Below are 26,139 nucleotides of genomic sequence, written 5' to 3' on the forward strand. Positions count from 1 at the left end.
ACCTGTTTAGTTTCTGTGTTACGATTTCCCATCATTGGAATTGTAGAACTGATTAATCCTGTCTCCAAAAGGACGCACTTAAGTCATTCAGGCAAATTGTTTTCTCCTGTGTGAAATGTCTCCAGTGAGGAAGATGAAGCTCATTTGTGTGCTAATTTATAACTTTTCACACATGAGAGTTTCTCCCTTGCTGTCCTCTACACATTCCTGAATCACGGTTTAAGACGCAATAATGTATGTCTTGTAGAGCTCTTGGTTCCTATGCCCCCAGATGTATTATGATCTTACTCACGGCAGGGGTCGTGTGTGCTATGTTTCCCCAGCATTGTACTATGCACATTGGATGCACAATGGGTTTTTTTTTGTTAATCTATTACAGTTTTTCTGAGTTGATTTTGGGTTAAGTTGATTCCTTTGGTATCTTTATTTTTCTAGGAATGGGCATTAATACACAGAATCCTCGAATTTCAGGTCCAAACCCCGTGGTTCCGATGCCAACCCTCAGCCCAATGGGAATGACCCAGCCACTTTCTCACTCCAATCAGATGCCCTCTCCAAATGCCATGGGACCCAACATACCTCCTCATGGGGTCCCAATGGGGCCTGGCTTGATGTCACACAATCCTATCATGGGGCATGGGTCCCAGGAGCCACCGATGGTACCTCAAGGACGGATGGGCTTCCCCCAGGGCTTCCCTCCAGTACAGTCTCCCCCACAGCAGGTTCCGTTCCCTCACAATGGCCCCAGTGGGGGTCAGGGCAGCTTCCCAGGAGGGATGGGTTTCCCAGGAGAAGGCCCCCTGGGCCGCCCCAGCAACCTGCCCCAAAGCTCCGCAGATGCAGCACTTTGCAAGCCTGGAGGCCCCGGGGGTCCTGACTCCTTCACTGTCCTGGGGAACAGCATGCCTTCAGTGTTCACAGACCCAGATCTGCAGGAGGTCATCCGACCTGGAGCCACCGGCATACCTGAGTTCGATCTCTCCCGCATTATTCCATCTGAGAAGCCCAGCCAGACGCTGCAGTATTTCCCTCGAGGGGAAGTTCCAGGCCGCAAACAGCCCCAGGGTCCTGGACCTGGGTTTTCACACATGCAGGGGATGATGGGCGACCAAGCCCCCAGAATGGGACTAGCACTACCTGGCATGGGAGGTCCAGGGCCAGTGGGAACTCCGGACATCCCTCTTGGTACGGCTCCATCCATGCCAGGCCACAACCCCATGAGACCACCAGCCTTTCTCCAGCAAGGCATGATGGGACCTCACCATCGGATGATGTCACCAGCACAATCTACAATGCCCGGCCAGCCCACCCTGATGAGCAATCCAGCCGCTGCCGTGGGCATGATTCCTGGCAAGGATCGGGGGCCTGCTGGGCTCTACAGCCACCCTGGGCCTGTGGGCTCTCCAGGGATGATAATGTCCATGCAGGGCATGATGGGACCCCAACAGAACATCATGATCCCCCCACAGATGAGGCCCCGGGGCATGGCTGCTGACGTGGGCATGGCTGGATTCAGCCAAGGACCGGGCAACCCAGGAAACATGATGTTTTAAGCTGCTAAGATTGGATGTGCCGATCCTTGTCAAGATGAGATTCCAGGTCCTGCTTGGAGGGAGCTCCAGGAGTACTTCCCAATTGGTCATGCAATAGGAGAACAGAGACCCGAGGGCTGCTGTGGGGGAGGGGGGAACTCGAGAATGTATGGATTTACCTGAAAACAAATTATTCATTTAATCAACAGGTGTGTGTTTTTTTAAGATTTATTTTTTAAAAATTATTTTTGTGGACTTGGGTATCCCATGACGGCACCTACTTTTGCGAATCTGTAGCCGTGCTTTGAGAATTGCCATCCGTCATGTGCTGCACCGTTCCCCGTATGTTTACGTCCTTTGGACTGGCTTCTCCCAGGATTCTTTGCTGTTTTTGTTTTTCGATTTGGGCTTTATTTTTTTGTGTACTGTACTATATTGTAAAAGGGATTTTAGCAGAGACTTTAGTCTTTGGGGCAACAGGAGAACAGGAATGCTGGGCTGTTTACTTTAGGTGGAGAATCCATCTTCAGACCTTTGGACTATTTTCTTTCAACGCCAGTGTATAGACAAACCAAACTATGACCTCAGAGCAGAGTATTAATGAAAAGCACAAAAAAAGGAACTAAGTTCAGCGAGGGGTGGGGGGAGGGGGGAGATTTTTCTTTTTAAAAATAATGACATTTAGGACATTTGTTTTTCAGTTCAAGTGCTCTTCAGCACCGTCTGTCTCCCCACATACCAACCCACTGGCACGTTTTTCTGTTTTCTCTCCCATGTTGCTGTCTCCTCAGTTAAGTGGTTCCTTCCCTTGTGCCCCCCGCTGGTGACCCTCTGCTTCCCTCTCTCTTTCCCTTTGGCAGCTGCAATACACAGTGTTATTTTGGGGAAATAAATCTAGCAAAGCCTCGCCTTCTGTGCCGAGCGTCCTCCTGGCTCTGGGAGGGAAGGTCTGTCCTTGGGATGCTCTCTGATCTTTTTCTCCCTTAGTCTTTCTCTTCCCCGTCGTACCCTTCCCGGCCCACCTTCTTTTCTGTTCTCCTTTTATGAGGAGGTCCCGAGTGAATTTTTATCAATGTGGGAGTGGAACAGATGCTAAAAGCTATCCAGGATTTTGTTTCTGTTCGTTTTAAAGTTTGTGGTTCCTTACCTTTCCTCCCGCTCCCATGCGTAAGACGTTCTGTGTAACCTCCATTAAATTTGGTACAAAACCACTCGCCAGAGCTGTGGTGTCAGAAAAATAAAATATATTGTTTCTTACAAAACTGAACTGTCTTTTCTGATCATTTGGATTCCTGGTAGTTTAATACTGGGCATACCGGTTACCATGTGACCCAGAGGCGTAGACTCTTTGTATTGGAGTTATCAATAAGGTGATGGTTAGGGAGAGCAAATGAAAGTACCTTCTCAAATAAACCATATTCCATGCTGTTAAGGACTAACTCCTCATGCCCGTTTATCCTGTACTGTTCGTGTCTCAGTCATGAAATCCTAGGTACAGCAGAAGAGCAGCTGTGATCCCATTGCTGAACTTTACCTCTAGGGCAAGTAATGGTCTTTATTAGGAATGTTTGTGAGAACCAATTTAGTGGTATGAAGTAACTCAAAGGCCAAAGGTTGCATGTTTAGTTATTTGAATAAGCTATGAGCTGTCCCTGGGTCTCGTTGAGGGGTATCGTAATATTATTACGATACCTACAAATTATGGGTTTCCACAGTCTAGGGGTTTCTACGGTCCTTTCTGCCTTCCCACCTCCTCACCCGCTTCCGTCACCTCTGCTAACCCTGCTCGGTTTTTGTGCACTGTTCATTTCCCGCCACACACATCTTCATCACATCCGTGTGTACCCTGCAAGGTATGTATCTCATGGACTCGCTGTTGTGCTCCTGTGCAGTTGTTTCTGTTCTGGCGTGTGTATTTCTTTGAGTTGTTGTAGGTGTTTTTAGCTCAGTGAGTGGGCGTTCTTAGGTGAGAGCATCTCAGCGAGGAGCAGCAGGTGCACAGTCACTGCAGACGAACCTGTACAAACTAGGCTCCGCTGGAGTTTCGCAGTCTGGGCTTTTCTCTCTGACAACGGTTTTGGAGAGCCGTTTTCTCTTGCTTTTCAACAGCACTGTCTTCTCAGTAACACAGGGGCCCCAGACAACAAAAAATGTGGAGATGAACATTTGAGTACCTACTCCACCAGTCACCTCCTTGCACGTTTATCTCGCTGATTTTTAAGGGGCCCTGTGAAATTAGTGGTAATCAGCTCATTTGCAGATGAGGAAACTGAGCTCCCAAGTTTAAGAATTCTGATTCAATCTGATCTGTTGGTGCCGGGTGGTGAAATTTTCATGTGGTAATCAGGAGAGTAAAATGAAGATTTTGTTTCACAATCCTAGCCATGTTTCTGGGTTCTCTGGCTTTAAAGTATTTAGATGAGAACAGACTAACAGCCAAGCATGGGCAGCACAAGATGAGAACCTGAAGAAAGGGTCCCACCTGGTACTTGTCTACTGGTCTGGCTCTTGGGTAGCTCCCCTCCTTGCTGTACCCAATAGTGTTGGAGTCACTAATGGTGCGTGGTCCTGTTGTTACTCTCCCGCGCCAGGAGTCAAGGCATAAAAGGTACCCACAGAGCAGAGCGGGTACCCACTTAGAGGGCTAGCAAGAAACCTGGCTGTGGCTGCGGGCAGCTGGATGTGCGGCCCTCCCCCGCAGCCCCCTGCTGGAGAACTTGCGGCAGTGCAGATCCATTTCCCCACCTGAGTTTCTAAAATACCCCATCATAAATCTTCCTTCACTTTATCAGCATATGCCAGCATTTCATGACGATAATCTCTGACAAGCCAGATTTACTTAGGGTCTACATATGATAATTTTCATTTACTAAGATTGTTATAAAATAAAATCACATTTTGAGAAGCTGGACTGTATGGAGAACTGATGCAAGATTTTTCTTTTTTTTAATTGTACTTTGGGCTCTGGGGTACATGTGCACATCCGGCATCCTGCAGGATTGTTATGATTCAAGATTTTTTTGCTGAGGCGGGTGGATCACGAGGTCAAGAGATCGAGACCATCCTGGTCAACATGGTGAAACCCCGTCTCTACTAAAAATACAGAAAAGTAGCTGGGCGCGGTGGCGCGTGCCTGTAGTCCCAGCTACTCAGGAGGCTGAGGCAGGAGAATTGCCTGAACCCAGGAGGCGGAGGTTGCGGTGAGCCGAGATCGCGCCATTGCACTCGAGCCTGCGTAACAAGAGCGAAACTCCGTCTCAAAAAAAAAATAATAATCAGTGCAAGTGATGAAGATGTTTCAGATTAACATAATCCTGTGAGAGCCCCTCCAGTCTCCTCTCCTTCCTCTCCTGAATTTGGGGACTGAATGGAGGGAATGCAGTGATGACTTGTTCGCTTCAGGGGTAACTGGTGGAGGGAGTGTCGGTCACAGCATTTTTCTTTTCTTTTTAGACGAAGTTTCACTCATTGCCCAGGCTGGAGTGCAACGGTGCGATCGCAGCTCAGTTCACTGCAGCCTCCACCTACCAGGTTCAAGTGATTCTCCTGTCTTGGCTTCCTGAGTAGCCGGGATTGTATAGGCACCTGCCACCATACCTGGCTAGCTAATTTTTTGTATTTTTAGTAGAGACGGGATTTCACCATGTTGGCCAGGCTGGTCTCGATGTCCTGACCTCAAGTGATCCGCCTACCTCAGCTTCCCAAAGTGCTGGAATTACAGGTGTGAGCCACTGTGCCTAGCCCATAGCATTTTTTTTTTTTTTTTTTTTTAGACACAGTCTCACTCTGTCGCCAGGCACCAGGCTGGAGTCCAGTGGCACAACTTCGGCTCACTGCAACCTCCACCTCCTGGGTTCAACCAATTCTCCTGCCTCAGCCTCCTGAGTATCTGGGACTACAGGCGCAGGCCACCACGCCCAGCTAATTTTTGTATTTTTAGTAGAGACGCGGTTTCACCATGTTGGCCAGAATTGTCTGGATCTCTTGACCTCGTGATCCTTCCCGCCTTGGCCTCCCAAAGTGCTGGCATTACAGGCTTGAGCTACTGCGCCGGGCCGCATTTTTTTTTTTTTTTTTTAGGACTAAGTAGGAGTATGTAGCATTTTCCCTAAAACAATGTAAAATACTTTTTTTTTTTTGAGACTGAGTTTCGCTCTTGTTACCCAGGCTGGAGTGTAATGGCGCGATCTCGGCTCACCGCAACCTCCGCCTCCTGGGTTCAGGCAATTCTCCTGCCTCAGCCTCCTGAGTAGCTGGGATTACAGGCACGCACCACCGTGCCCAGCTAATTTTTTGTATTTTTAGTAGAGACGGGGTTTCACCATGTTGACCAGGATGGTCTCGATCTCTTGACCTCGTGATCCACCCGCCTCGGCCTCCCAAAGTGCTGGGATTACAGGTGTGAGCCACCGCGCCCGGCCTGAACTGACTCTTAAAGAGATAGCATTCCTGGAGGATGGTGGTGAGCACTGAAGCAGAGGAAATGGGAGCTGATGGGATGGCCTCTTTAAGGGAGGCAGCAGTGAGAAGTAAGCCCAGAGAGAGGGTGGGTCACACAGAGCCCCGCGTGGCCCACTAAAGAGTTTGAACTTCCAAGTTTTAAGCAAGGGATCAGGTGATCTTATTGGCTGGGATGTGGAAGATAGACTGAGGGTGGGCGGGAGAACTACAGGAAGATCACTTGCAAAAATGTGCTTACTCAACAAAATCCTTTCAATACCATCGAATGCTATCTTATTTCCCATGCTGTTTAGACAACTTGAGCCTCACTGCCACTATCTTTTCTCTAACTCAGACCTGAAATTTTTTTCGAAGTCACAAACCCTTACATTTAAGAAACGTCATGGCATCCTAATTGGCTGGTAAGATTTTAATAACGCATTTAAAGCAATAAGTTTATAAAGCACAAGACCAGTGTGTGGCCACACATTTCCTATTGGAGGGGGCTAAATCATACAAGTAATCTTAAAAGGAAGGTATGCTATGAGGGTCGGAGTAACAGTTGTCTCTATCTACCATGGCTTCTTATCTGGGTTACTCTTAAATGGACGTGAATCTGTTTTCTGCCTATAGGTGACCCCACCTCAGCTGTTAACTTTCTGTCCAGTGCTTAATCGTGCTTGGTAACCAGCACTGCCAGAGGAAGACCTTGAGTGTACGTATAACCATAGGAAGAGAACATAAAGAGAAGAATCAGACATTCTTTCCTCACACATAGTTAAAGCATGGGAAAATTCCGTGATTTCACCAAACGTGAAATAACTCAAGACGTCTCTTGCAAAATACCCCCTTAGTGTCCCCAAACAATTATGCAGATGCCCTGGGGTTCCAAAGAACAGATTATAGAAACCCAGCGCTAGGAAGCATGTCTTCACTGGAGCCGGCTGTGTGCACTGCTGTCCGGATCTGGGAGGCTGGGTTTCTCACACCCTAACCACCTGCACCTGGACCAGCCACCCCTCCCGTGAGGGTCTGACCCGCAGCTCTGTGCTAGCCACACTCTTCCGTTCTCCAGAGGCTGGAGGCAGGGTCAAGGGCAGAAACAGCTTACAAATCTCAGTGGTATCCAGTGTCCAATTAATTAGTGTTGAGGGTGAATTTACGTTTTCAATATATTTTTTTTCTACAGCCAAAGTTCCTTTTATTAAAGACCGCGGGAGCTCATGTTTGTTTCTCATCTTTGCCAAGCTTCCAGGAGCCTCCATTTTCCTCACTTCCCACACGGAAGCTCAGCAGCTACAACGTGAGCTGTTTTCCCTGGAGACGCCTGTCCATCGCCATGAATCACTCTGTGATCGAGGCCATGCTTTCAGCAGCGCTGTAAGGGCTCTGGAGTACTGGCTTCTGGCTGCTCAGTTCTCCACGTCAAATGAAGAAAGGGCTGGGCCTGGCACCTTGCTAGAAACTGAGCCATTGCCATTGGGTTCAGTCAGAATGTATTTGGTTACAGGGGATGGTGGATTACTGTGATTTATTCTGTTCTCCAGACTGCAGATGGTCTCCTGGGGCTTTGGTCAAGTTCTCTAGGATAGCTTCGAGTAGTCGAGCTATTGAAAACCTTTATACACACATATACATATATAGATTTACTTATATACATGTATATGTACCTTTAATAGATGAAAGAGTGTAAATACTTAAATGCCAGATTGTTTTATTTTGTTTTGTTTTTGAGATGGAGTCTCACTCTGTTACCAGGCTGGAGTGCAGTGACGCGATCTCAGCTCACTGCAACCTCCGCCTCCCGGGTTCAAGCCATTCTCCCACATCAGCCTCCCAAGTAGCTGGGACTACAGGTGCACACCACCACTCCCAGCTAATTGTTTGTATTTTTAGTAGAGACGGGATTTCACCATGTTGGCCAGGATGGTCTCGATAAATGCCGGTTTTGAAATGTCAACACAGCGATGAAGAGGAGTTTGCTTTTTCCTTGTAAGTGAGGCTGGAGAAGCCCTAGAGTTTTCTTCATTTCTATTATACTTGGTGCCTGCAAACCCATTAAAATATAATCGTCATTATTTAAAAGTGTGATAATACCAATGAGGAAATACAAGGCTCACATCCATACAAAGGCTGAACCAGGCACCGCTTGGCCCAGGAGAGAAATTATCTAACAGGCACCTCAAAACTGACATGTCTTAAACTTAACTTCTAAATTTCTCCCAAATCTTATCTCCATATGCAACTTCCCCAGCACGGTAAATGACATATGTCTACTCCTGGTTTTCATGTCAGACACCTGAGAGTCACTCCTAATTCCTTACTCCTCATATAAAACCATCAGCAAATCCTTTCCTGACAATTTCCAAAATATACCTCAAACCCATGTACTTCCCATCACTCTAGATGAAGTCACTATCATTCACCTTGTTTATTACATTAGCTTTTCTTTAACCAGTATTTTCACTCTAGCTCTTCCATCTATTCTCTACAATATAAACGAAGTAACCTTAAAAAGTATGAATCAGCCAGGCACAGTGGCTCACACCTGTAATCCCAGCACTTCGGGAGGCTGAGGCGGGCAGATCACAAGGTCAGGAGATCGAGACTACTTTGGCCAACATGGTGAAACCCCGTCTCTACTAAAAATACAAACATTAGCCAGGCGTGGTGGTGCGTGCCTGTAGTCCCAGCTACTCAAGAGGCTGAGGCAGGAGAATCGCTTGAACCCGGGAGGCTGAGGCTGCAGTGAGCCGAGATCGCATCACTGCACTGCAGCCTGGCCACAGAGTGAGACTCTGTCTGTCTCAAAAACAAACAACAAAAAAAGTATGAATCACATACACCACTTTCTTCCTTAAGCCCCTTTCATGGCTTCCTAATGTAATAAGTATGAAACCCAAGATTTTTAGCAGGCCTGCCAGGCCCTGGTGGCTCCCCAGTTTTGCCTCATGCTCTTCTCCGCCTGCTCACTAGGCTGCAGCCGAGCCATGTTAGTTTCAGTGTCTCCAGCATGCCGAGGCCTTCTTGGAGGACCTTAGCCACACCGGTTTCTTGGCCTGGCATAGCTGACTCCAGCCATTCCCAATGGCTGCTCCTCCATGCCCCTCAGGTCTCAGTTTATTTGTCATCTCCTCAGAGAGCCCTTCCCTGAGTACCCTGTCAAATACCTACCTGTCCCCAACACACACACACACCATCATTTTGTATCAGATGCCCTGTTTGTATCCCTCGTAGCAATTATGTATTTTATCATGTCCACTCCGTGAAGTCAGGAGCCAAAATTTTCTTCCCCATCACCTGTTTACCAGCATCTGGCATAGCGCCTGCACTCTATCAAGCATCAGTAAATAGCTGTTAAATAACTGAGAGGGAAGAAGGATTTGTCTGAGCTTAGGGGGCCAGCACAGATCTCATGCTGTTCATGTTGGTTGTGGTACATGAGATGAACCCTATAATGAGGCTGGGGGCAGAGGACACATGAGACAAGACAAATGAGGGAATAGCAGCGGGAATGGACGGATAAAGACGAGCAGGGCAGATGACAGCAAAGGGAACAGCTTACACAAAACCCATCACGTGAGCAATAGAATGAAATTGAGAAGGGAGGGAAGAATGAATAGCCCCAAAGGCCAAGAAAAAGAATTTCATCTTGACATGGGAAGCAATTGGGACCCACTCTTTGGACTTAGTCAGAGGACTTACATGCTAAGTATTTTATAAATGAGCCTGGCAGGGGCAAGCAGGATGGATTGAAGCAAGGGACAGGCTGGAAGAGCTGACTGGAAGCACGCACGTGTTCTGGGGTTGAGGGGTGAGGCTCCTGGCAATGCCATAGAGACTAAAGGTTGAAGCGAAGAGAGCTGTGAAGGAAGAACCCCAAGACTTCATTAGATAGGGGGGCAATGATGGAGATAGATGTGGAGAAGAGGTAGGAATCAAACACGCTCTAGTGATTTTGAGACTGAGAAGCTGAAAGAAAGAGAATCGTGGTGCTGGAAGGGGCCACCTCCTGCCCTACAGTGTCCCTGACAGGTGGCCAGCACCTCCACCTCAGCCATCCAACATGGAGGCCATTCCATTGAACATCATTAGCTCTAATATTTAGACAATTCTGCCGCCTAATCAATCAGGCTTCTTTTAGCTTTTTGCCCATTTGTCTCGATTCTGACTGCAGGAGTAAATACAGAATAGGAGCAGTCCTTCTTTGTCATCCCAGCGCTTCGGACAGTTGAAAACGGTTGTTTACGTCCTTCTGCATTTTCCTTTTCCCGAGCTAAACGCCCTGGTCCATCAATCGAGGCCAGTGGCATCAGGTTTTGAGTTTCCTAACTGCCCTCACAGTTTTATCTTGTGTTATCACCATTTACACATACCTTCAAAGAAGAAATAAAGTGTTTGGTGCCCCAGTACTATCTGATCAGCAGAGAGCATGGTGAGACTATTTCTTTTCTTTTTTTTTTTTTTTGAGACGGAGTTTCGCTCTTGTTACCCAGGCTGGAGTGCAATGGCGCGATCTAGGCTCACCGCAACCTCCGCCTCCTGGGTTCAGGCAATTCTTCTGCCTCAGCCTCCTGAGTAGCTGGGATTACAGGCACGCGACACCATGCCCAGCTAATTTTTTGTATTTTTAGTAGAGACGGGGTTTCACCATGTTGACCAGGATGGTCTCGATCTCTTGACCTCGTGATCCACCCGCCTCGGCCTCCCAAAGTGCAGGGATTACAGGCTTGAGCCACCGCGACCGGCCGACTATTTCTTTTATCTGAGCACAGTTTCACTAATAGGCAAAGGCAAAAGTTTCTTTCTTTTTTTTTTTTTGACTGCTATGGAGTTATAATGGAATTTTAGGAAATGAAAACCTCAACAGATTTTTCATGTAAAACAGTCATCACTCCCAATCCTGTATATTATTTTGCCTATTGTTATCCTCTGTTCACAATTCTACAATGATTCCTATTTAATTTCAACATTCATTCTGATCTGCTCTTCCAGAATCTTAAAGTCCTTAGAAACATATCCTAACCATCTTTACATTGGTTCTAACTTTTCTATCAAAAGCAAAGCTGGGAATATTTTCATCAAACTGACGTAAGGACCTAGGATAAAGGCCCAGTGCTTATAATCGAGATGCTTTTTTTGCCCATTTAAAAAAATTGCAGTAAAAAATACATAGCAAAACACCGACCGTTTTAACCATTTTAAGTGTACATTAATGTGCTGCGGCACTAAGTACATTCACATTGCTGTGCGATCATCATCGCCATCCACCTCCACAACTTCTCATCACGTAAAATTCTAAGGTTGGCCCCATTAAACAATAACCCCCCAATTCTCCCTCCCCCTAGACCCTGGCAACCACCTTTCTACTTTCTATTTCTAAGAATCTGACTATGTACTTCCTATAAGTGGAATCGTATGATTATTATTACTGTCTTTTTACTCCTGGCTTATTTCACTTCCTATAATATCCTTAAGTTTCATCCATGGTATAACCTGAGCCAGAATTCTTTTTTCACACCAACAAAGCAAATGAAAAAGAATTTTCTGTCTTTTTAAGGCTGAAAATATTCCATTGTAGGTCTCTACCACATTTCATTTTTTCTTTCTTTTTTTTTTTTTTTTTTTTTTGAGACGGAGTTTCGCTCTCGTTACCCAGGCTGGAGTGCAATGGCGCGATCTCGGCTCACCGCAACCTCCGCCTCCTGGGTTCAGGCAATTCTCCTGCCTCAGCCTCCTGAGTAGCTGGGATTACAGGCACGCGCCACCATGCCCAGCTAATTTTTTGTATTTTTAGTAGAGACGGGGTTTCACCATGTTAACCAGGATGGTCTCGATCTCTTGACCTCGTGATCCACTCGCCTCGGCCTCCCAAAGTGCTGGGATTACAGGCGTGAGCCACAGTGCCCGGCCCTCATTTTTTCTTTCATTCGCTGATAGACATTTGGGTTCCTTTCATGTTTTGGCTATGGTAAATAACACTGCTGCGAACATGAGTCCCTGCCTTGACTTCTTTGGGTAGATTCCCGGAAGTGGACTTCAGGGTTACATGGTGATTCTATGCTGAAATTTTGGAGGAACTGCCATACTGTCTTCCACAAGGGCTGCGCCATTTTACATTCTTGTCAACGTTTGTTTTTTTTTTAAATTTGTTTGTTTTCTCATTGTGGTTTTAGCTTGCATTTCCGTGATGACTAGGGATGTGGAGCATCTTTTCATGTGCTTATTGGCCTTTTGTATCTCTTCCACGCAGCAATGTGTATTCCAGTCTTTAGCCCGTTTTCTGATTAGGATTTCTGGTTGCTGCTGTGTTGCAGGAGTTCTTTATATATTCTGGATATTAACTCCTCATCAGATAAATGATTTTAAAATATTTCTCCCATTCCATGGGTTGCCTTTTCATGCTGATGACTGTTCTTTGATGCACAAAAGGTTTTTCTTAATTTTGATAAAATCGATCTCATCTATATTTTCTTTCCTCACCTGTGCTTTTGGTATCATATCCAAGAAATTATTGTGAAACCCACTGTCGTAAAGCTTTTCCCCTGTTCTAAGACTTTATTCTTGGAGTTAATCTTCAGAGTGACATCAATTCACTAATTTCTAAATTTTTAAAAAACGTATTTGCGTATTCACTTATCATTCTACCTATTATCATCCAGCTCACATTCTCCATCTACCCATTGTGTAACTGGTTCTTTGATTGATTCATCAGTCTCTACAAGGCTAGGAACTGTGGACGCAGCAGTGAACTGGTCGGGGGTGGTCACACCCTGCACTCATTAACCCAGAGTCTATTGAAGTCAAACAGTGAATACACGATTACAAGCATAGTCACGACATGAAAGAAAAGGAAGCTGCCCACACTGAAGACAGGGAAATGCAGCCTAACCCAAAAGATTTTGGGACTTGAGACTCTTCTGTGTATTGGCCTGTTAACCCAAACGAGAAAGGAAATAGTTCAGCCAAGGACTGATTCCTAAAGGTGATGACTGCTTTCTTTCATAAGTGCTCTCAGACTATTCCTTTTCTGAAGGTCCACTCTAGAACAAGGAGCCTCTCCAGTCTTCAAATTCTGAAGTCTATCAGTGGGGTTTAAAAACTAGGGCCACATTTGCCTTTTACTTTGGTTCTTTGAGACTAGAAATCTGAGAGTATCTTCATTTCTCAGATTACTGTCTGAAGTGACATCTATAACTTCTTTATCTGCCTCGGGGCAAGACCGAATAGGAGGATCTGAAGTCACTGAAAGCCACCAGGTGCTGTCCTCACCACTCTAAGGTTTCAGTCCCTCCCAGCAATGTTGGGCCATTCATGGCTTAAAGTAGATTTCCTTGTTAGGAAAGACTTGTGAGGAAAGAGGGATTTGGATTTAAATGCTTTCATTTTCTCTCTCTCCTCTATTAAATGCTCTCCCCCAGACACCGAGCCTGTCTTTTACTTCTCCATTATATTCTTCTCAGAATACGGCTTAAGGGCCCTTAGCTTCCCCTCCTTGTCCCTATCTTGCCCAAGCCTCTGGTGTTATCATGAATAAAAGTGGGGGAAGTTGGGGAGAAGTCCTTGTTTGGGGTTGGGGGAGGGGTGGGTCTGAAGTGACAAGGTGGTGTCTTTGTGTGGACAGTTGGAGCTCAGGGTCAGGGATGAGTGAGCGGCTGGACTAGCTATGGAGATATGAATTCCTCCACATGGAGATGAATATAGATTATTTCTCTATGGGAGTGAGAGAATAAGACAGCCAAGTGGAGGGCCAAGAACCCAGTCATGAGGAATTGGCACAGGCTGCAGGTGGGAAGGGGTTCCAGCAAAAGAAACTGAAACTCACAGAACAGGAAGAAAACAGAAATGATCTAGCCCACCTCTCCCATCTAACTGACGAGGAAATGGGTGTCCAGATAAATAAGAATCAGTGACTAAGGCAGCTGGGAAAGTATAGAGTTGCGTAAGTCCTGAGGGGCTGGGGGAGTGGCTTTCAAGAAATAGGAGGTGGTCCGCAGGGCCAAATACTGCTATCAATCAAAAAAGGTGAGGGCACTAAGGATGGTTCTTGAAACTGACGTATTGGTCTCCTAGAGTGTAGCTGTGGTCGAGCAGAAGAAAGGGAAAGCTAAGCTGGCAAGGGGAGGGGTTTAAGTGTGAAACAGACAAAGAGATACCGCGTTGTACATGCTCGGTAGGTTTGGTAGTACCAGGCAAGAGAAATGGGATAGTGGGTAGAAGCAAAGTAGAAATAAGCAAAGTTTAAGACAATAGAAATACTACTAATTTGAGACAGAAAGGAAGGAACCAATTGAGTGGGCAGGATTGAAGACACAAAAAAGGTCCTGCCATCCTTGGCAGAAAGATCACAAGAAGCAGGACAGGAACCAAAGCACACGTAGCGGTGAGTTCTGGGGAAAGAAAGATGCCAGAGTGCGAGGAGAAAGGTACCATGTGTGGTGAAGCAGATAAAGCAAAGCGACAAAGGGATACATCTCGCAGGACAGGCGTGCAGATATGGAAGGAAAACCACGCTGATCCCCAGGTCAAACGGAGAAGTCTGACTCCTGCCTCTGCCTCTCCCTGGATGTTTGACTTGGATCTTGGAGCTGGCTGCTTCATCATGCGAGTATGGCTAGCGAGTTATCAGCGCATTTTTTGAGAGGTGCCTGAGGCTACAATGCAAAAACATCTGAAATGGCTGCTTTGGTCAGAAAACAGGAAAGCTCACAAGATACAGCAGCTGGGCAGTAAGGGGGTTCCAGCTGTGACAGAAAATCGCGATGGCAGTAAGGGGGTTCTAGCTGTGACAGAAAATCGCGATGGCAGTAAGGGGGTTCTAGCTGGAACAGAAAATCATGATTCTTCTTTCAGAAAGGACACCCAGGGACCCCTCCTGCTGCTCTCCTGGGCGCCGAAAGACAGCATAGAAAAGCCATAGCGAAAGAAGTTCCACAGTGGAAGTTCCACGATGGGATGGTGGTGGCCACAGCAGGAAGGTGTTTTCAAGAGCTGCTAATCCCTGGAGTTCCCAAGCACAGCCAGCCCAAGGTGGGAGTAACAGCAACATTGTCATAGGGTTACACTGGGGTCACCAGATTCTCAAGCACTTCTCTCCTGCTCTTAAAGTTCAGAATCATCTAATTAGAGGACCAAATCCATCCCTGACCACATGAAAAACAAAATGAGGCTGGACCCTTAGTCAAACCGTTCACAGGGAATGAAAGATGCCGTGGAATCCTCGAACCTCAGATTCTCATGGTAGGCAGGGACTGGCCCGTGTGTGACCCTCTACGATACTAAATGCCAGTATAAGCTTATAATCCTCCAGTAAAAGAACCCTCCAAGGTAGCCCAATTCATCCATGGTCAGCTCTGATTATTTCAAGATTTTCTTTATGTTGATTTCAAGTCTATATATCCCTGTAACTTATACAATACTGTTCTACGCGTGGTCCTCAGTCCTACATGAATCAAAGATTTGATATGCCCTCAGTGTCTTTAATCCCTCCCTCTTGAGGGCCTTTCTTTCTCCAGTTGACAAGCTTGTCTAGCTCTGCTATCGAGTCTGGCTCTCAGATCTGAGCACGGTTCCCTGGCTGTGCTCTGAGCTGTGCAGGGTGGAATGTCACTTCCTTCATTCCAGTACCAGGAGAGCCATTACACATTTAGAATTTCGAGGAACACAGCATACTATTGATTCACACTGAACAGATGCTTCACTAAAACCCTCTCCAGCTGTGGGCAATTGAATGTGAGGACCCAAGATCAGCCTTTTGCATTTTTCTCCATTAAGTTGAATCTTAAAATATTTGGCCTAGGATCCAAGAGTGGTATCAGCACAAACATATCTAAGACATCTATCACTTATTCCTTCATTCAGTCATCCAGGAAGTGATTTTCTCCAGTTTTATGTCTTCAGTAAATGTGACCAGTCTCCACACCGTTTTTTTTTTTTTTTTGAGATGGAGTTTCGCTCTTGTTACCCAGGCTGGAGTGCAATGGCGCGATCTCGGCTCACCGCAACCTCTGCCTCCTGGGTTCAGGCAATTCTCCTGCCTCAGTCTCCTGAGTAGCTGGGACTACAGGCACGCGCCACCATGCCCAGCTAATTTTTTGTATTTTTAGTAGAGACAGGGTTTTCCCATGTTGACCAGGATGGTCTTGATCTCTTGACCTCGTGATCCACCCGCCTCGGCCTCCCAAAGTGCTGGGATTACAGGTGTGAGCCACCGCGCCCGGCCCTGCAAAGTTTTTTTGAAAAAACAAGTCCAACAGGGCAAAGGCCTAACACGAACCCCTCCCTGAAGAACAACCGACCACTGAATTGGTTTCTTCATGAATTCAGCAAATTAATGCAATTAGTCCACATTGAGCCCCTACTCCACGCCAGGTCGTGCTCTCCAGATAGCGTACAGCATGCTCACCGCACACAGCAGTGAGCCAACCAGACAGGCTTCCTGCCTTCTGCAGACAAGGACACAGTACAGTCAGCCCTTACGAACAGGTAACTGCTAATATGTTTTAGCTTGCCTGTGTGCCAGCCATTGTTCCGAATGCTTCATGTGTATGCTCCTCACTAAGCCTTATGAGATAAGAACTCTTCTTGTTCCTATTTTGCAGATTAAAAGGCAGAGAAGTTGTCACTTGCTCCAGGTCATACGGACCCTAAAGGACAGAGCCTCGACCTGGGCAGTCTGTCTGTGGAGCCTGTGTGTCTCACCACTGGACTCTACTGTCTCTGCAGAAATACACACTCAATTAAATATACACATATACATACGAGCAAACATTCCCGTGTGAGAGAGGGTGGTATTTAAGCTGAGATCTTAATATCAAGAGGGCACCGACTCCTCAAGATCTAGGGGCAGAGCAAAAGGGAGTGTGGCAGAGGATGAGGCTAGCGAGGTGGGCGGGGCCTGTTCCACACACCCGGGATTGGGGCTGCAGTAATGAAGCAGTGGTGAGCCTGCCTAAGTGCTTCAGTATCCTACCCATACACACCCATCCTGTCCACAGATATACTACAAAAGATTTCCCTTCCTGATCCCCATACATGATCAAAGGACACCCCCTTTATACTCCAAACCATTCCCTTTCTGTCTTCAATATCAGCGTGGCACATACAAATACACTGTTTTGTTTTTGCTTTTTCTTTTTTTTTTGAGACAGAGTCTCACTCCGTCACCAGGCACCAGGCTGGAGTGCAGTGGCGTGACCTCGGCTCACCGCAACCTCCACCTCCCAGGTTCAAGCAATTCTCCTGCCTCAGCCTGCCGAGTAGCTGGGACGACAGGCATGCCACCACGCCCAGCTAACTTTTTTTATATTTTTAGTAGAGACGGGGTTTCACCATGTTGGCCAGGATGGTTTCGATCTCTTGACCTCGTGATCTGCCCTCCTCGGCCTCCCAAAGTGCTGGGATTACAGGTGTGAGCCACTGCGCCCGGCCTCTTTTTGTTTTTTTGAGACAGAGTCTCACTCTGTCACCTAGGCTAGAGTGCAGTAGCGTGAACACGGGCTACCACAGCCTTGACTTCCCGGCCCAAGCCATCCTCCCCCCTCAGCCTTGTGAGCAGCTGAGACTGCAGGCACTGGCCACCATGTCAAGCTAAATTTTACATTTTTTGAGAGATGAGGTTTTGCCATGTTGCTCAGGCTAGCCTCAAATTCCTGTGCTCAAGTGATCCTCTGACCTCGGCCTCTCAGAGTGCTAGGATTGCAGGTGTCAGCCACCTGGCCAAGATGCACTCCAGATGCACAATCGCAGTTCAGAATCCATTAAATCTCCATGGTGCTACATGACCTTGGCCAAGCCACAGCCTCTCTGATCTTCAGTTTCTAGGGATTTTTCCCCACTGCTCCATAATGGTATCTTACTCCTAGAACTGAACCCCTGAGGTATTCATTCAGCATTTTGGAACATTTGACCTAGAGAACAACCATTCCCTCAACCTTTCCCCTTCCTGATCTCTTCCATCTTTCTCTCTGCAAGGCTCAGGTAAGCCGTGCCTACCTTTATGCAGCTGGCTTCAGTTGGAACCAGCTCCAGGGACTGCCCTGTCATCTCCCAGAAGCCCTGCTGGTTTGACCCCATCAAGTTCTACTCACCCAAGTGTTATACAACCCTCCCCTTAATTACACACTCAATCAGTTCCTCCCAAGCTCAGCAATTTGTGGTCTCTGGGCATCCCCCAGCTGCTTTTCCGGAGGTAGCTCCCAGACTGGGTCTTGGCAAGCTTCTGAAGCACTGCTTGGGTTTTTAAGGCCACGGTGCCCAAAGTTGAAAGCCTTGCTGCTATTTCACACTCTGTTTCCTTCCAAATTAATTCTCTGATGAATACTGTCCCTTGCAGTGATTCAGCGCAGGCCATTTCCTTACATGTTTCCCTTACCTGTGAGACTTTTAACCTCTCTCAAATCCAGATTTTCCTTTGTGAAAGGCTTGCCTCAGAGAAAAATGCCCTGCTTTACCACCAATATAAACAGCTCTATCACCACTGGCCCCCACCTCCCAGCACACTCCCTTTGCTGGTTTACCGAGCTGTACCTTTGATTTCAAAGCACATACTGGCCTTCTCTAAAAATCTCTGTACAACACAGAGCGACTCGAACTTCTTGGCACACAGTAGGCTGCTGGACTCTAGTTTCCTGAAGCCCAAATACAAGAAGATGCATGTTCAAAATTTGTATTTGAGGTGCTACCACCTTCCATACTCTTTCATGTGGTTATTTTGCTTACATCCCCCTCCACTACCCACAGCACATAGTATCACCATCCTCCCATGTGGATAAACAGAAACTCTGCAATGCTAAAGGAGCTGCCCAAGGTCACAGGGCCCAGGAAAGTGGTAAATCTGGAATCCAAATCCCTGGCTCTTAACTCCAAGGTACGTGCTTCTTTCACTATCCCTCATGTGGCCTAAGCACCCTGCAAACAGCCTAGTCTTCAGCCACCAAGATCTTACCTCCCAGGGGCAAGACGTCAAGGTCCAGGCATCCACTGCCCACAGCCCTGAGGAACGTTCTAGAGAAGCCACAAAGAGGCTTCTGTGGCATAGCAGGGGCAATGCCTTCTATGTGCATAACACTTTTCATATTAGGAAGTGCTTGCCATACCTAATCTATGTGAGTCCGAGGATAATCCCGTGAGGGAGATGCTACATGAGAGTCCGATTGCACAAATGAAGACACACAGTTCATCAGCAGAAGTTAAAGGACTTGCCCAGAGTCACACAGGTCATAGCTATAGGCAGGACTTCAACTCAAAGCACACGACTCCAAGGCCAATGGTCTCTTGAGTTCTCAGACATGGTGACTGTGGGCCACTGCCCCCCTCCCAATTTCCTCAGGAAAAGGTACATTTGATTTAAAGGCCACATGGAAAGCGGAATCCTGAGAAGATTCCTACTGGGGAAAGTGTTTTTCAGTTGTCTCCAGCCAGCCTTAAACAGGGGCCAGGTTTCCCGAAGCTGGCAGGATGGACTGGGAGGGACTGGACTGCGAGGTCCTCTTGGCCACCAGAGGGCAGCGTCTGAAAAGAACACACAGTGGTCTCTGAGGGGGATTTCCCCACCCAGCAGAAGGGACTCCTCGCTGCCTAGCAGCCCCAGGGCATGCTCTAGCTCCCAAACTGAAGAAAGATCCCCGCTAGGCACAGTGGCTCATGCCTGTAATCCCAGCACGTTGGGAGGCTGAGGTGGGTGGATCACGAGGTCAGGAGATCGAGACCATCCCAGCCAACACCAACACGGTGAAACTCTGTCTCTAATACAAAAATTAGCTGGGTGTGGTGGTGGGTACCTGTAGTCTCAACTAACTGGGAGGCTGAAGCAAGTGAATGGCTTGAACCCAGGAGGTGGAGGTTACAGTGAGCCGAGATCCCGCCACTGTCCACCACAGCCTGCCCAGCCTCCTCTGCAGGTAAATGGCAGTGCCCTAGAGGATTCCAGCTGAGGAAGAGGGGTGCCAGGTGCCACTGACAAAGACCTGAGTGAGTTTCCTACAATGAAAATAAACAGGTTGGCACACCAGGTCCCGGCGCCGAAGACTAGGGGAGGGTAGGACGGGAACCCTCTCCTCCTCCCTCTTCAGTTGGGCCCTTCAAGGATTTCTGTCCCCTTGCTATTGTTTTTAATGATCCACGTGAAAGTGTTACAGGGAAATCGGCACATGGCAATGAAGGGTCTTGTCGAGTGACAGTCCTTCATCCCAGGGCCTGCCAGAGCCAGGATCTCTGTAAGATGAGCCACAAGACCCTTGGGAAGAGCTATCGGGGAGCCGCAGATGAAGTCAGACTTCCCTGGCAAGCCCGGCTCCGTGGGTGAAGGGGAATGACCACTCTCCTCTGTCCGGGGAAGCCTTTTCCTTTGCCATACACGGGTGAGAGCCTCCCATGGGAATTCTTAAACCTCCACAGCACCCTAAGGCCCCTCACAGAAGGGAGTCAAGGCAAGGAGAGGGTGGGAGTTTGGGAAGAGCGTTTCACACTGTACTTTCTATCCTCAGGCAGATAAACATTAACCTCCCTGCTTTACAGCTGGGACAATCTAAGAGAAATTAAGTGGCACGCCCACAGTCACACAACTGCTGAGCAAGGGAACCAGGGATCTTTCCGTACAAATCTGCACACAGGAACAGTGCCCCGGGAAGGGCCAGCGGAGACGGGGCGCTGCCTGCAAGGGGGGCATCCCCAAAGGCTCCCTTCCGCCTGGGAAACCTGCCGCAGTCCAGAATCTCCTGGGAAGTGGGATGAAAGAGAAAAGGGAAAACAAGAACATTTGAAGGCACTTAGACGTTTCCTCAATTAATTCTCACAACAACCTAATTAGTACGTACCATTAAGCCCGTTTTTACGTGAGAGGAAGAACAGGCTCAGAAACACCTATCCAAGCGCTGCAAAGAAATAAATAACGCTGTCAAAATTTGAACCCGGTGAAAGCCTTAGTTTTCCTTTACTCCATGCTTCCCCCTAGTGGTGAGTGGAGGGAAAGTGCACAGAAGCGTCCTGGGTGCCGACAGAAGAGTTAAGTCTTACAGTTTTGAACTCATTTATTCATTCAGTAAATCTTTGCTGAGGTTCACTTTGTACAGTCTCTGTTCCTGGTTCTAGAAATACAGTAAAAGACAAGACAAACAGCCTTTTATTGCAGGACAAAAGGGACAAACAGAAACACGGAAGGCCTAGAGATAATCAGGGATTAAACGGGAAAAGGGAATGTGTGTCAGGGTCAGGTGATGCGAAAATGTGCGCCAAGGTAAAGAGGGCAGAGAAGTGGGACTTTTTTTTAAAACATACTATGGATCTGGCTAGGGAGGCATGTGAGGGGTGAAGCTGGAGAGGTAGGCAGGGGCCAGGTCTCAGCGGGTGATGGAAAGCACGTGCAAATGTGGCCCCTTAGGAAGCCACCGTGGTACCTAGAAGGGTGGCCATGGGCCCCGGAGAGAAGTGACAGATGTGTCATTCACATGTCCAAATGCCTGAGCACTAGCATGCACTAGGCACTCTTCCTGGTGCTGAGGACACATCAGTGAACAGGAAGAAACCTGCCTTCATGGAGCTTCCATTTTAGTCAGGGAAATAAGCATGTAGATATACAAATATGTAATATCCAGCACTGACAAATATCGCGGGGGTGGGGGCTGGAAAAAGACAGAACAAAGTGTATTCATTTGCTAGGGCCTGCTGTAACAAAGTATCACAGACTCGTGGCTTCCACAATGGAAATGTATTTCCTCACAGTGCTACAGGCTCCAAGTCCCAGGTCACATGTCAGCAGGGCGGGTTTCTTCTGAGGCATCTCTCCTTGGCCTCTCTCCTTGGTCATCCTCTGTCTTGTGTCTGTGTCCTTGTTTCCTCTTCTTATAAGGATTCCAGTCATAATGGATTAGGGCCCACCCATATGACCTTAACTCTTTACCTTAACTACCTCTTAAGAGGCCCTATCTCCAAATACAGTCACATCTGAGGTACACTCAGTCCTCAATATCATTGATAGGTTCTTGGAAACTGTAACTTTAAGTAAAACAACATATTAGAAAACCAACGTTTTTCTCATCAGTGTTACAGGACAACGACGTTGAACAAAGCAGTGTTATTCAAAGACCTGGGATCTGTCCTTCCGCTGAATGTCGACGTGTCCAAGAGCCTACTGACTGCGTGGAGTGAGGGCTTACTGCACCAGGGGTTAGGACCTCAGCACAGGAATGTTGGGGGAACACAATTCAGCCCAGGAGAGAAGGTGACAGAGTGTGCCTAAGGCAGGAGATGAAAGGAGGGCATGTCTAAGATGATGATGATGAGCTGAGATCTGAATGAAGCGGAGAGCTAGCCACACAAAGGCCTGGGAGAGCATCCCAGGCAGAGCGTCAACTGCGCTCACCGTGAGGTGCAGACGTGGCTAAGGGCTACTTGGCATACTCCGTCTTCACGGACAGTAAGGAGGGGATGGGATGACGGGAAAAGGGAGATGCTCGTCAAAAGGTACGCAGTTTCAGTTAGACAGGAGAAATAAGGTTTTTTTTTGTGTTTTTTTTTTTTTTTTGAGATGGAGTTTCACTCTTGTCACCCAGGCTGGAGTGCAATGGCGCGATCTCGGCTCACCGCAACCTCCGTCTCCTGGGTTCAGGCAATTCTCCTGCCTCAGCCTCCTGAGTAGCTGGGATTACAGGCGTGCGCCACCATGCCCAGCTAATTTTTTGTATTTTTAGTAGAGACAGGGTTTCACCATGTTGACCCGGATGGTCTCGATCTCTTGACCTCGTGATCCACCTGCCTCGGCCTCCCAAAGTGTTGGGATTACAGGCTTGAGCCACCGTGCCCGGCCGAGAAGTGTTTGTGATCCAGTGCACAGCATGGTGACCACAGTTCACAACAGTATACTGTTGTCTTAGTCCATTTTGTGTTGCGATAACAGAATACCACGGATGGGGTAATTTACAATGAACAATTTCTTCTCTCACAGTTCTGGAAGCTGAGAAGTCCAAGATCAAGGCACCAGCAGGTTAGGGCCTGGTCTCTCTGCTTCCAAGACGGTGCCTATGGCTGCATCCTCCAGAGAGGAGAATCACTTTGTCATCATACGGCAGAAAAGCAAAGAGAAGGAACCCATTCCAGCAAGCCCTTTTTACAACGGCATTAATCTGTTACATATCTCCGTTAGGCTCCACCTCCCACTAAGTGTCAACATAAAATCTGGAGAAGACAGATGCATTCAAACCACAGCGACTGTATACCTGAAAACTACTAGAGTAATCTTCAACATTCTCACCACGAGAAAGTGGTAAGGAGATGAAATGATAGGTAAGTGAATTACCTTGATTTGATCATTCTCTCATGCATACACCTGTCAAAACATCACGCTGTATTCCATAAATATATACAATTATTACCTGTCAACTACAAAGAAAATAAAAAGTTTCTATTACAAGCAAAGAAGAAGAAGGTAAGCTGGCTAGTATGGCTGGGATGCAGTGAGATGTCACAGGGCCTTCAGGGCATTACGACTGACCTTTAGTTTGAGACGGGAAACCAATGGGGAATTTTGAGCAGAAGAGTGGCATGATCTGACTTTGTTCTACTAGCAACACTACGTTGAGAATAGATGGGCAGACGGGAAGGGCAGAAACAGGAAGACTAGCTACAAGGCCTTTACAATAATCCAGGTGAAAGAAGACAGTAGCAATGGAAGTCTTGGGACGTGGTCAATTTTGGATATAATGTGAAGAGAGCTATACATGTAACAGGAGTTACCCATGTATAGAGGTAGAATATGAGAAAAAGAGAGGAGTCAAGGGCAATTCCAACGTTCTTGGCCAAAGCGACAGGGTGAATGGTGGTGCCATTTACCCAGACAGGAAAGCCAGTGGAAGGTGTAGATTTGAACAGGCACAGAAATTGCACACCATTGCTGAAGTGCGATGGTGTGATTGCAACCTCAGTCTGCCTCTCAAGTTCAAGCAATTCTCCTGCCTCAGTCTCCCAGGTAGCTGGGATTGCAGGCACCTACCAACATGCTCGGCTAATTTTTGTATTTTTAGTAGAGACAGGGTTTTGCCATGTTGGCCAGGCTGGTCTCGAACTCCTGGCCTCAGGTGATCTGCCTGCCTCAGCCTCCCAAAGTGTTGGGATTACAGGTGTGAGCCACCACGCCCAGCCTAAAACTGGAAATTCTTGAGATCGCCTAGTAGGTGAGTGTAGGGGAAAAGGTGGGAAAAAGGTCCAAGGAGTTAGCCCTGGGACCCCCCGACACTTACAGATTAGAAAAAAGTAGATTCAACAGAAACAAAGTTGAGAAACTGGAGGAAAACCAAGAGAGTATTTGTCCTAGAAGCCAAAAGAAGGAAATAGTCCAGGAATACTGATGAGACGCTTAGAAAGAAGAATAAAACCTGGCTATTGGATTTACCATGCAGAGGCCATTGATGATTTTGACAAGAGCAGTTTCCATGCAGCGGTGGGGGTGAATAGCTAATGGCAGTTGGTTCATGAGAGAACTCGAAGGGAAGAATCAGAGGAGGCAACTCTTTTGAGGAGTTCTGCTATAAAGAAGAGAAGGAAAAGAGCACAGCCGTTCAAAGATGCAGAGAAAAAAATTGAAGACAGGAGACTTTGCAGCATATTTGCATGCTAATGGAGTAACCGGTCAGGAGAAAAAATCGACATCCGGAAAACAGACAATAGTAGGAATCCATGCAAAGCCAGGGGCTGGGCTTGGATGGCGGAGGACTGGTTCATTCTTAGTAAGAGGAAGGAAGGCAGGCCATGAAAGCACCAGTGCGACTGAGCAGATTTAGGGGGTGGGGGTGGGGGGATATGGAAGTTTCCTTCTGATCTCTTTTAGTTTCATAGTAAAATAAGAAATACAGCAACCAGCAGACTGAGGATGAGAAGGAATACTGAAGATTGAGGATGAAGATATGTGGACAGATTAAAGAAATAAACAGGCCGGGCGCGGTGGCTCAAGCCTGTAATCCCAGCACTTTGGGAGGCCAAGGCGGGTGGATCACGAGGTCAAGAGTTCGAGACCATCCTGGTCAACATGGTGAAACCCCGTCTCTACTCAAAATACAAAAAATTAGCTGGGCATGGTGGCGCGTGCCTGTAATCCCAGCTACTCAGGAGGCTGAGACAGGAGAATTGCCTGAACCCAGGAGGCGGAGGTTGCGGTGAGCCGAGATCGTGCCATTGCACTCCAGCCTGGGTAACAAGAGCGAAACTCCGCCTCAAATAAATAAATAAATAAATAAACAGGCATTATTGATAAAATGTAACTGATTAGACATAGGAAAATGTAAGACAAAGAAAACAAAGGCAGATTCCTGATGTGGCAACTGAGTGGATAGTGGAGTGCGTGGGAGCAGCAGGTCCAGGAGGAAAGGGGTTTGATTCTGCCATGGAACGTCTTGTGCCAGTGAAATCCAAGCGGACAAGAGTGTCTGAAGCTCAGAAGAGAAAGCTGAGCCTGAGATATGCGGCTCCCTGATCTGCAGTTGTCAATGTTAAGGTAGGAGGAAGTGGAGAGGCTTTTGTGTTTCTGTTTTCTCTGAGAGGTAAAGGGACTGGTGGTTTAAAGTCAGAGATGGGTTGAAATAGATCCTGGGGAAGAATGGGACACTGACAAGGGGAGGAGGGTCGTCAGGTGCTCTTAGGGGCACAGTTAGGGACGAGCTGTTATGTTGGGTGGTTCCAGTCCCACCACTGCAGAGTCCCAGGGCCCACAGTGCCATGAGACCTTGAGGGCATTATAACTGGCCCTCAGTTTGAGATGGGAACTACAACCACTGGGGCCCAGTGTCCCTCCTGCTTCTCCTGCTGGGCCTCCCCACCCAGGGTTCCCTCTCACCAGCCAGCCACATTCCCTGGCCTTGAAGCCTGTCCTTTCCCTACACGCATCACGCTTTCCTCCTTGCTTTCCTGGTGAACTCCTACCCACCTCCCTCTACTCAGATCAGGGCGGGATTTTCTCAGACGCCTTCCTTCACTGTTCCCCACATCCCCTGCCCTGCGAGCCAGAGATTTCCTCTCGTATCCAAAGAGCCCCTCGAATACCTATTACAGCCTAAAACATACTGCACCGTGTCACTGATTTACTTAGCTGCCTCTCTCACTGGACTGCAGCAACTTGAGGGCAGAATGTTTTCACCTTTATAATGACCACGACTTAGTAGGGAGCGCAATACATGTGAAA

The 26,139-nt window shown here is 47.5% G+C and overlaps 2 protein-coding genes across 17 annotated transcripts in view; one reads left to right on the plus strand and one right to left on the minus strand.

Annotated features, from left to right (window-relative positions):
• The window catches only part of BCL9 (BCL9 transcription coactivator), a 91,000-nt gene extending 88,206 nt beyond the window's left edge, over positions 1-2,794 (plus strand). For 8 of the 13 annotated variants that reach the window (XM_078355247.1, XM_078355255.1, XM_078355250.1 and 5 more), the window contains one exon: positions 436-2,794. In XM_078355247.1, the coding sequence (XP_078211373.1) occupies positions 436-1,553 (1,118 nt within the window). In that variant the 3' untranslated portion in view covers positions 1,554-2,794. The remainder of the gene's footprint in view (positions 1-435) is intronic. The other 5 variants (XM_078355251.1, XM_035280138.3, XM_035280136.3 and 2 more) reach the window with 1 other exon arrangement.
• A 3,593-nt stretch (positions 2,795-6,387) lies between these two features.
• ACP6 (acid phosphatase 6, lysophosphatidic) overlaps positions 6,388-26,139 on the minus strand; it is a 44,770-nt gene continuing 25,018 nt past the window's right edge. For 2 of the 4 annotated variants that reach the window (XR_013529181.1, XM_035278940.3), the window contains one exon: positions 6,388-8,019. Coding sequence is in view for 2 of the 4 variants with exons in the window: in XM_035278940.3 (XP_035134831.3) it covers positions 7,882-8,019 (138 nt within the window). In the remaining 2 variants the exon portion in view is untranslated. Of the gene's footprint in view, positions 8,020-20,983; positions 23,020-26,139 lie in introns of those variants that run through there. The other 2 variants (XR_013529180.1, XM_035278941.3) reach the window with 1 other exon arrangement.

The sequence above is a fragment of the Callithrix jacchus genome, chromosome 18 (genome assembly GCF_049354715.1).
Source record: "Callithrix jacchus isolate 240 chromosome 18, calJac240_pri, whole genome shotgun sequence".
NCBI classification, from domain to species: domain Eukaryota; kingdom Metazoa; phylum Chordata; class Mammalia; order Primates; family Cebidae; genus Callithrix; species Callithrix jacchus.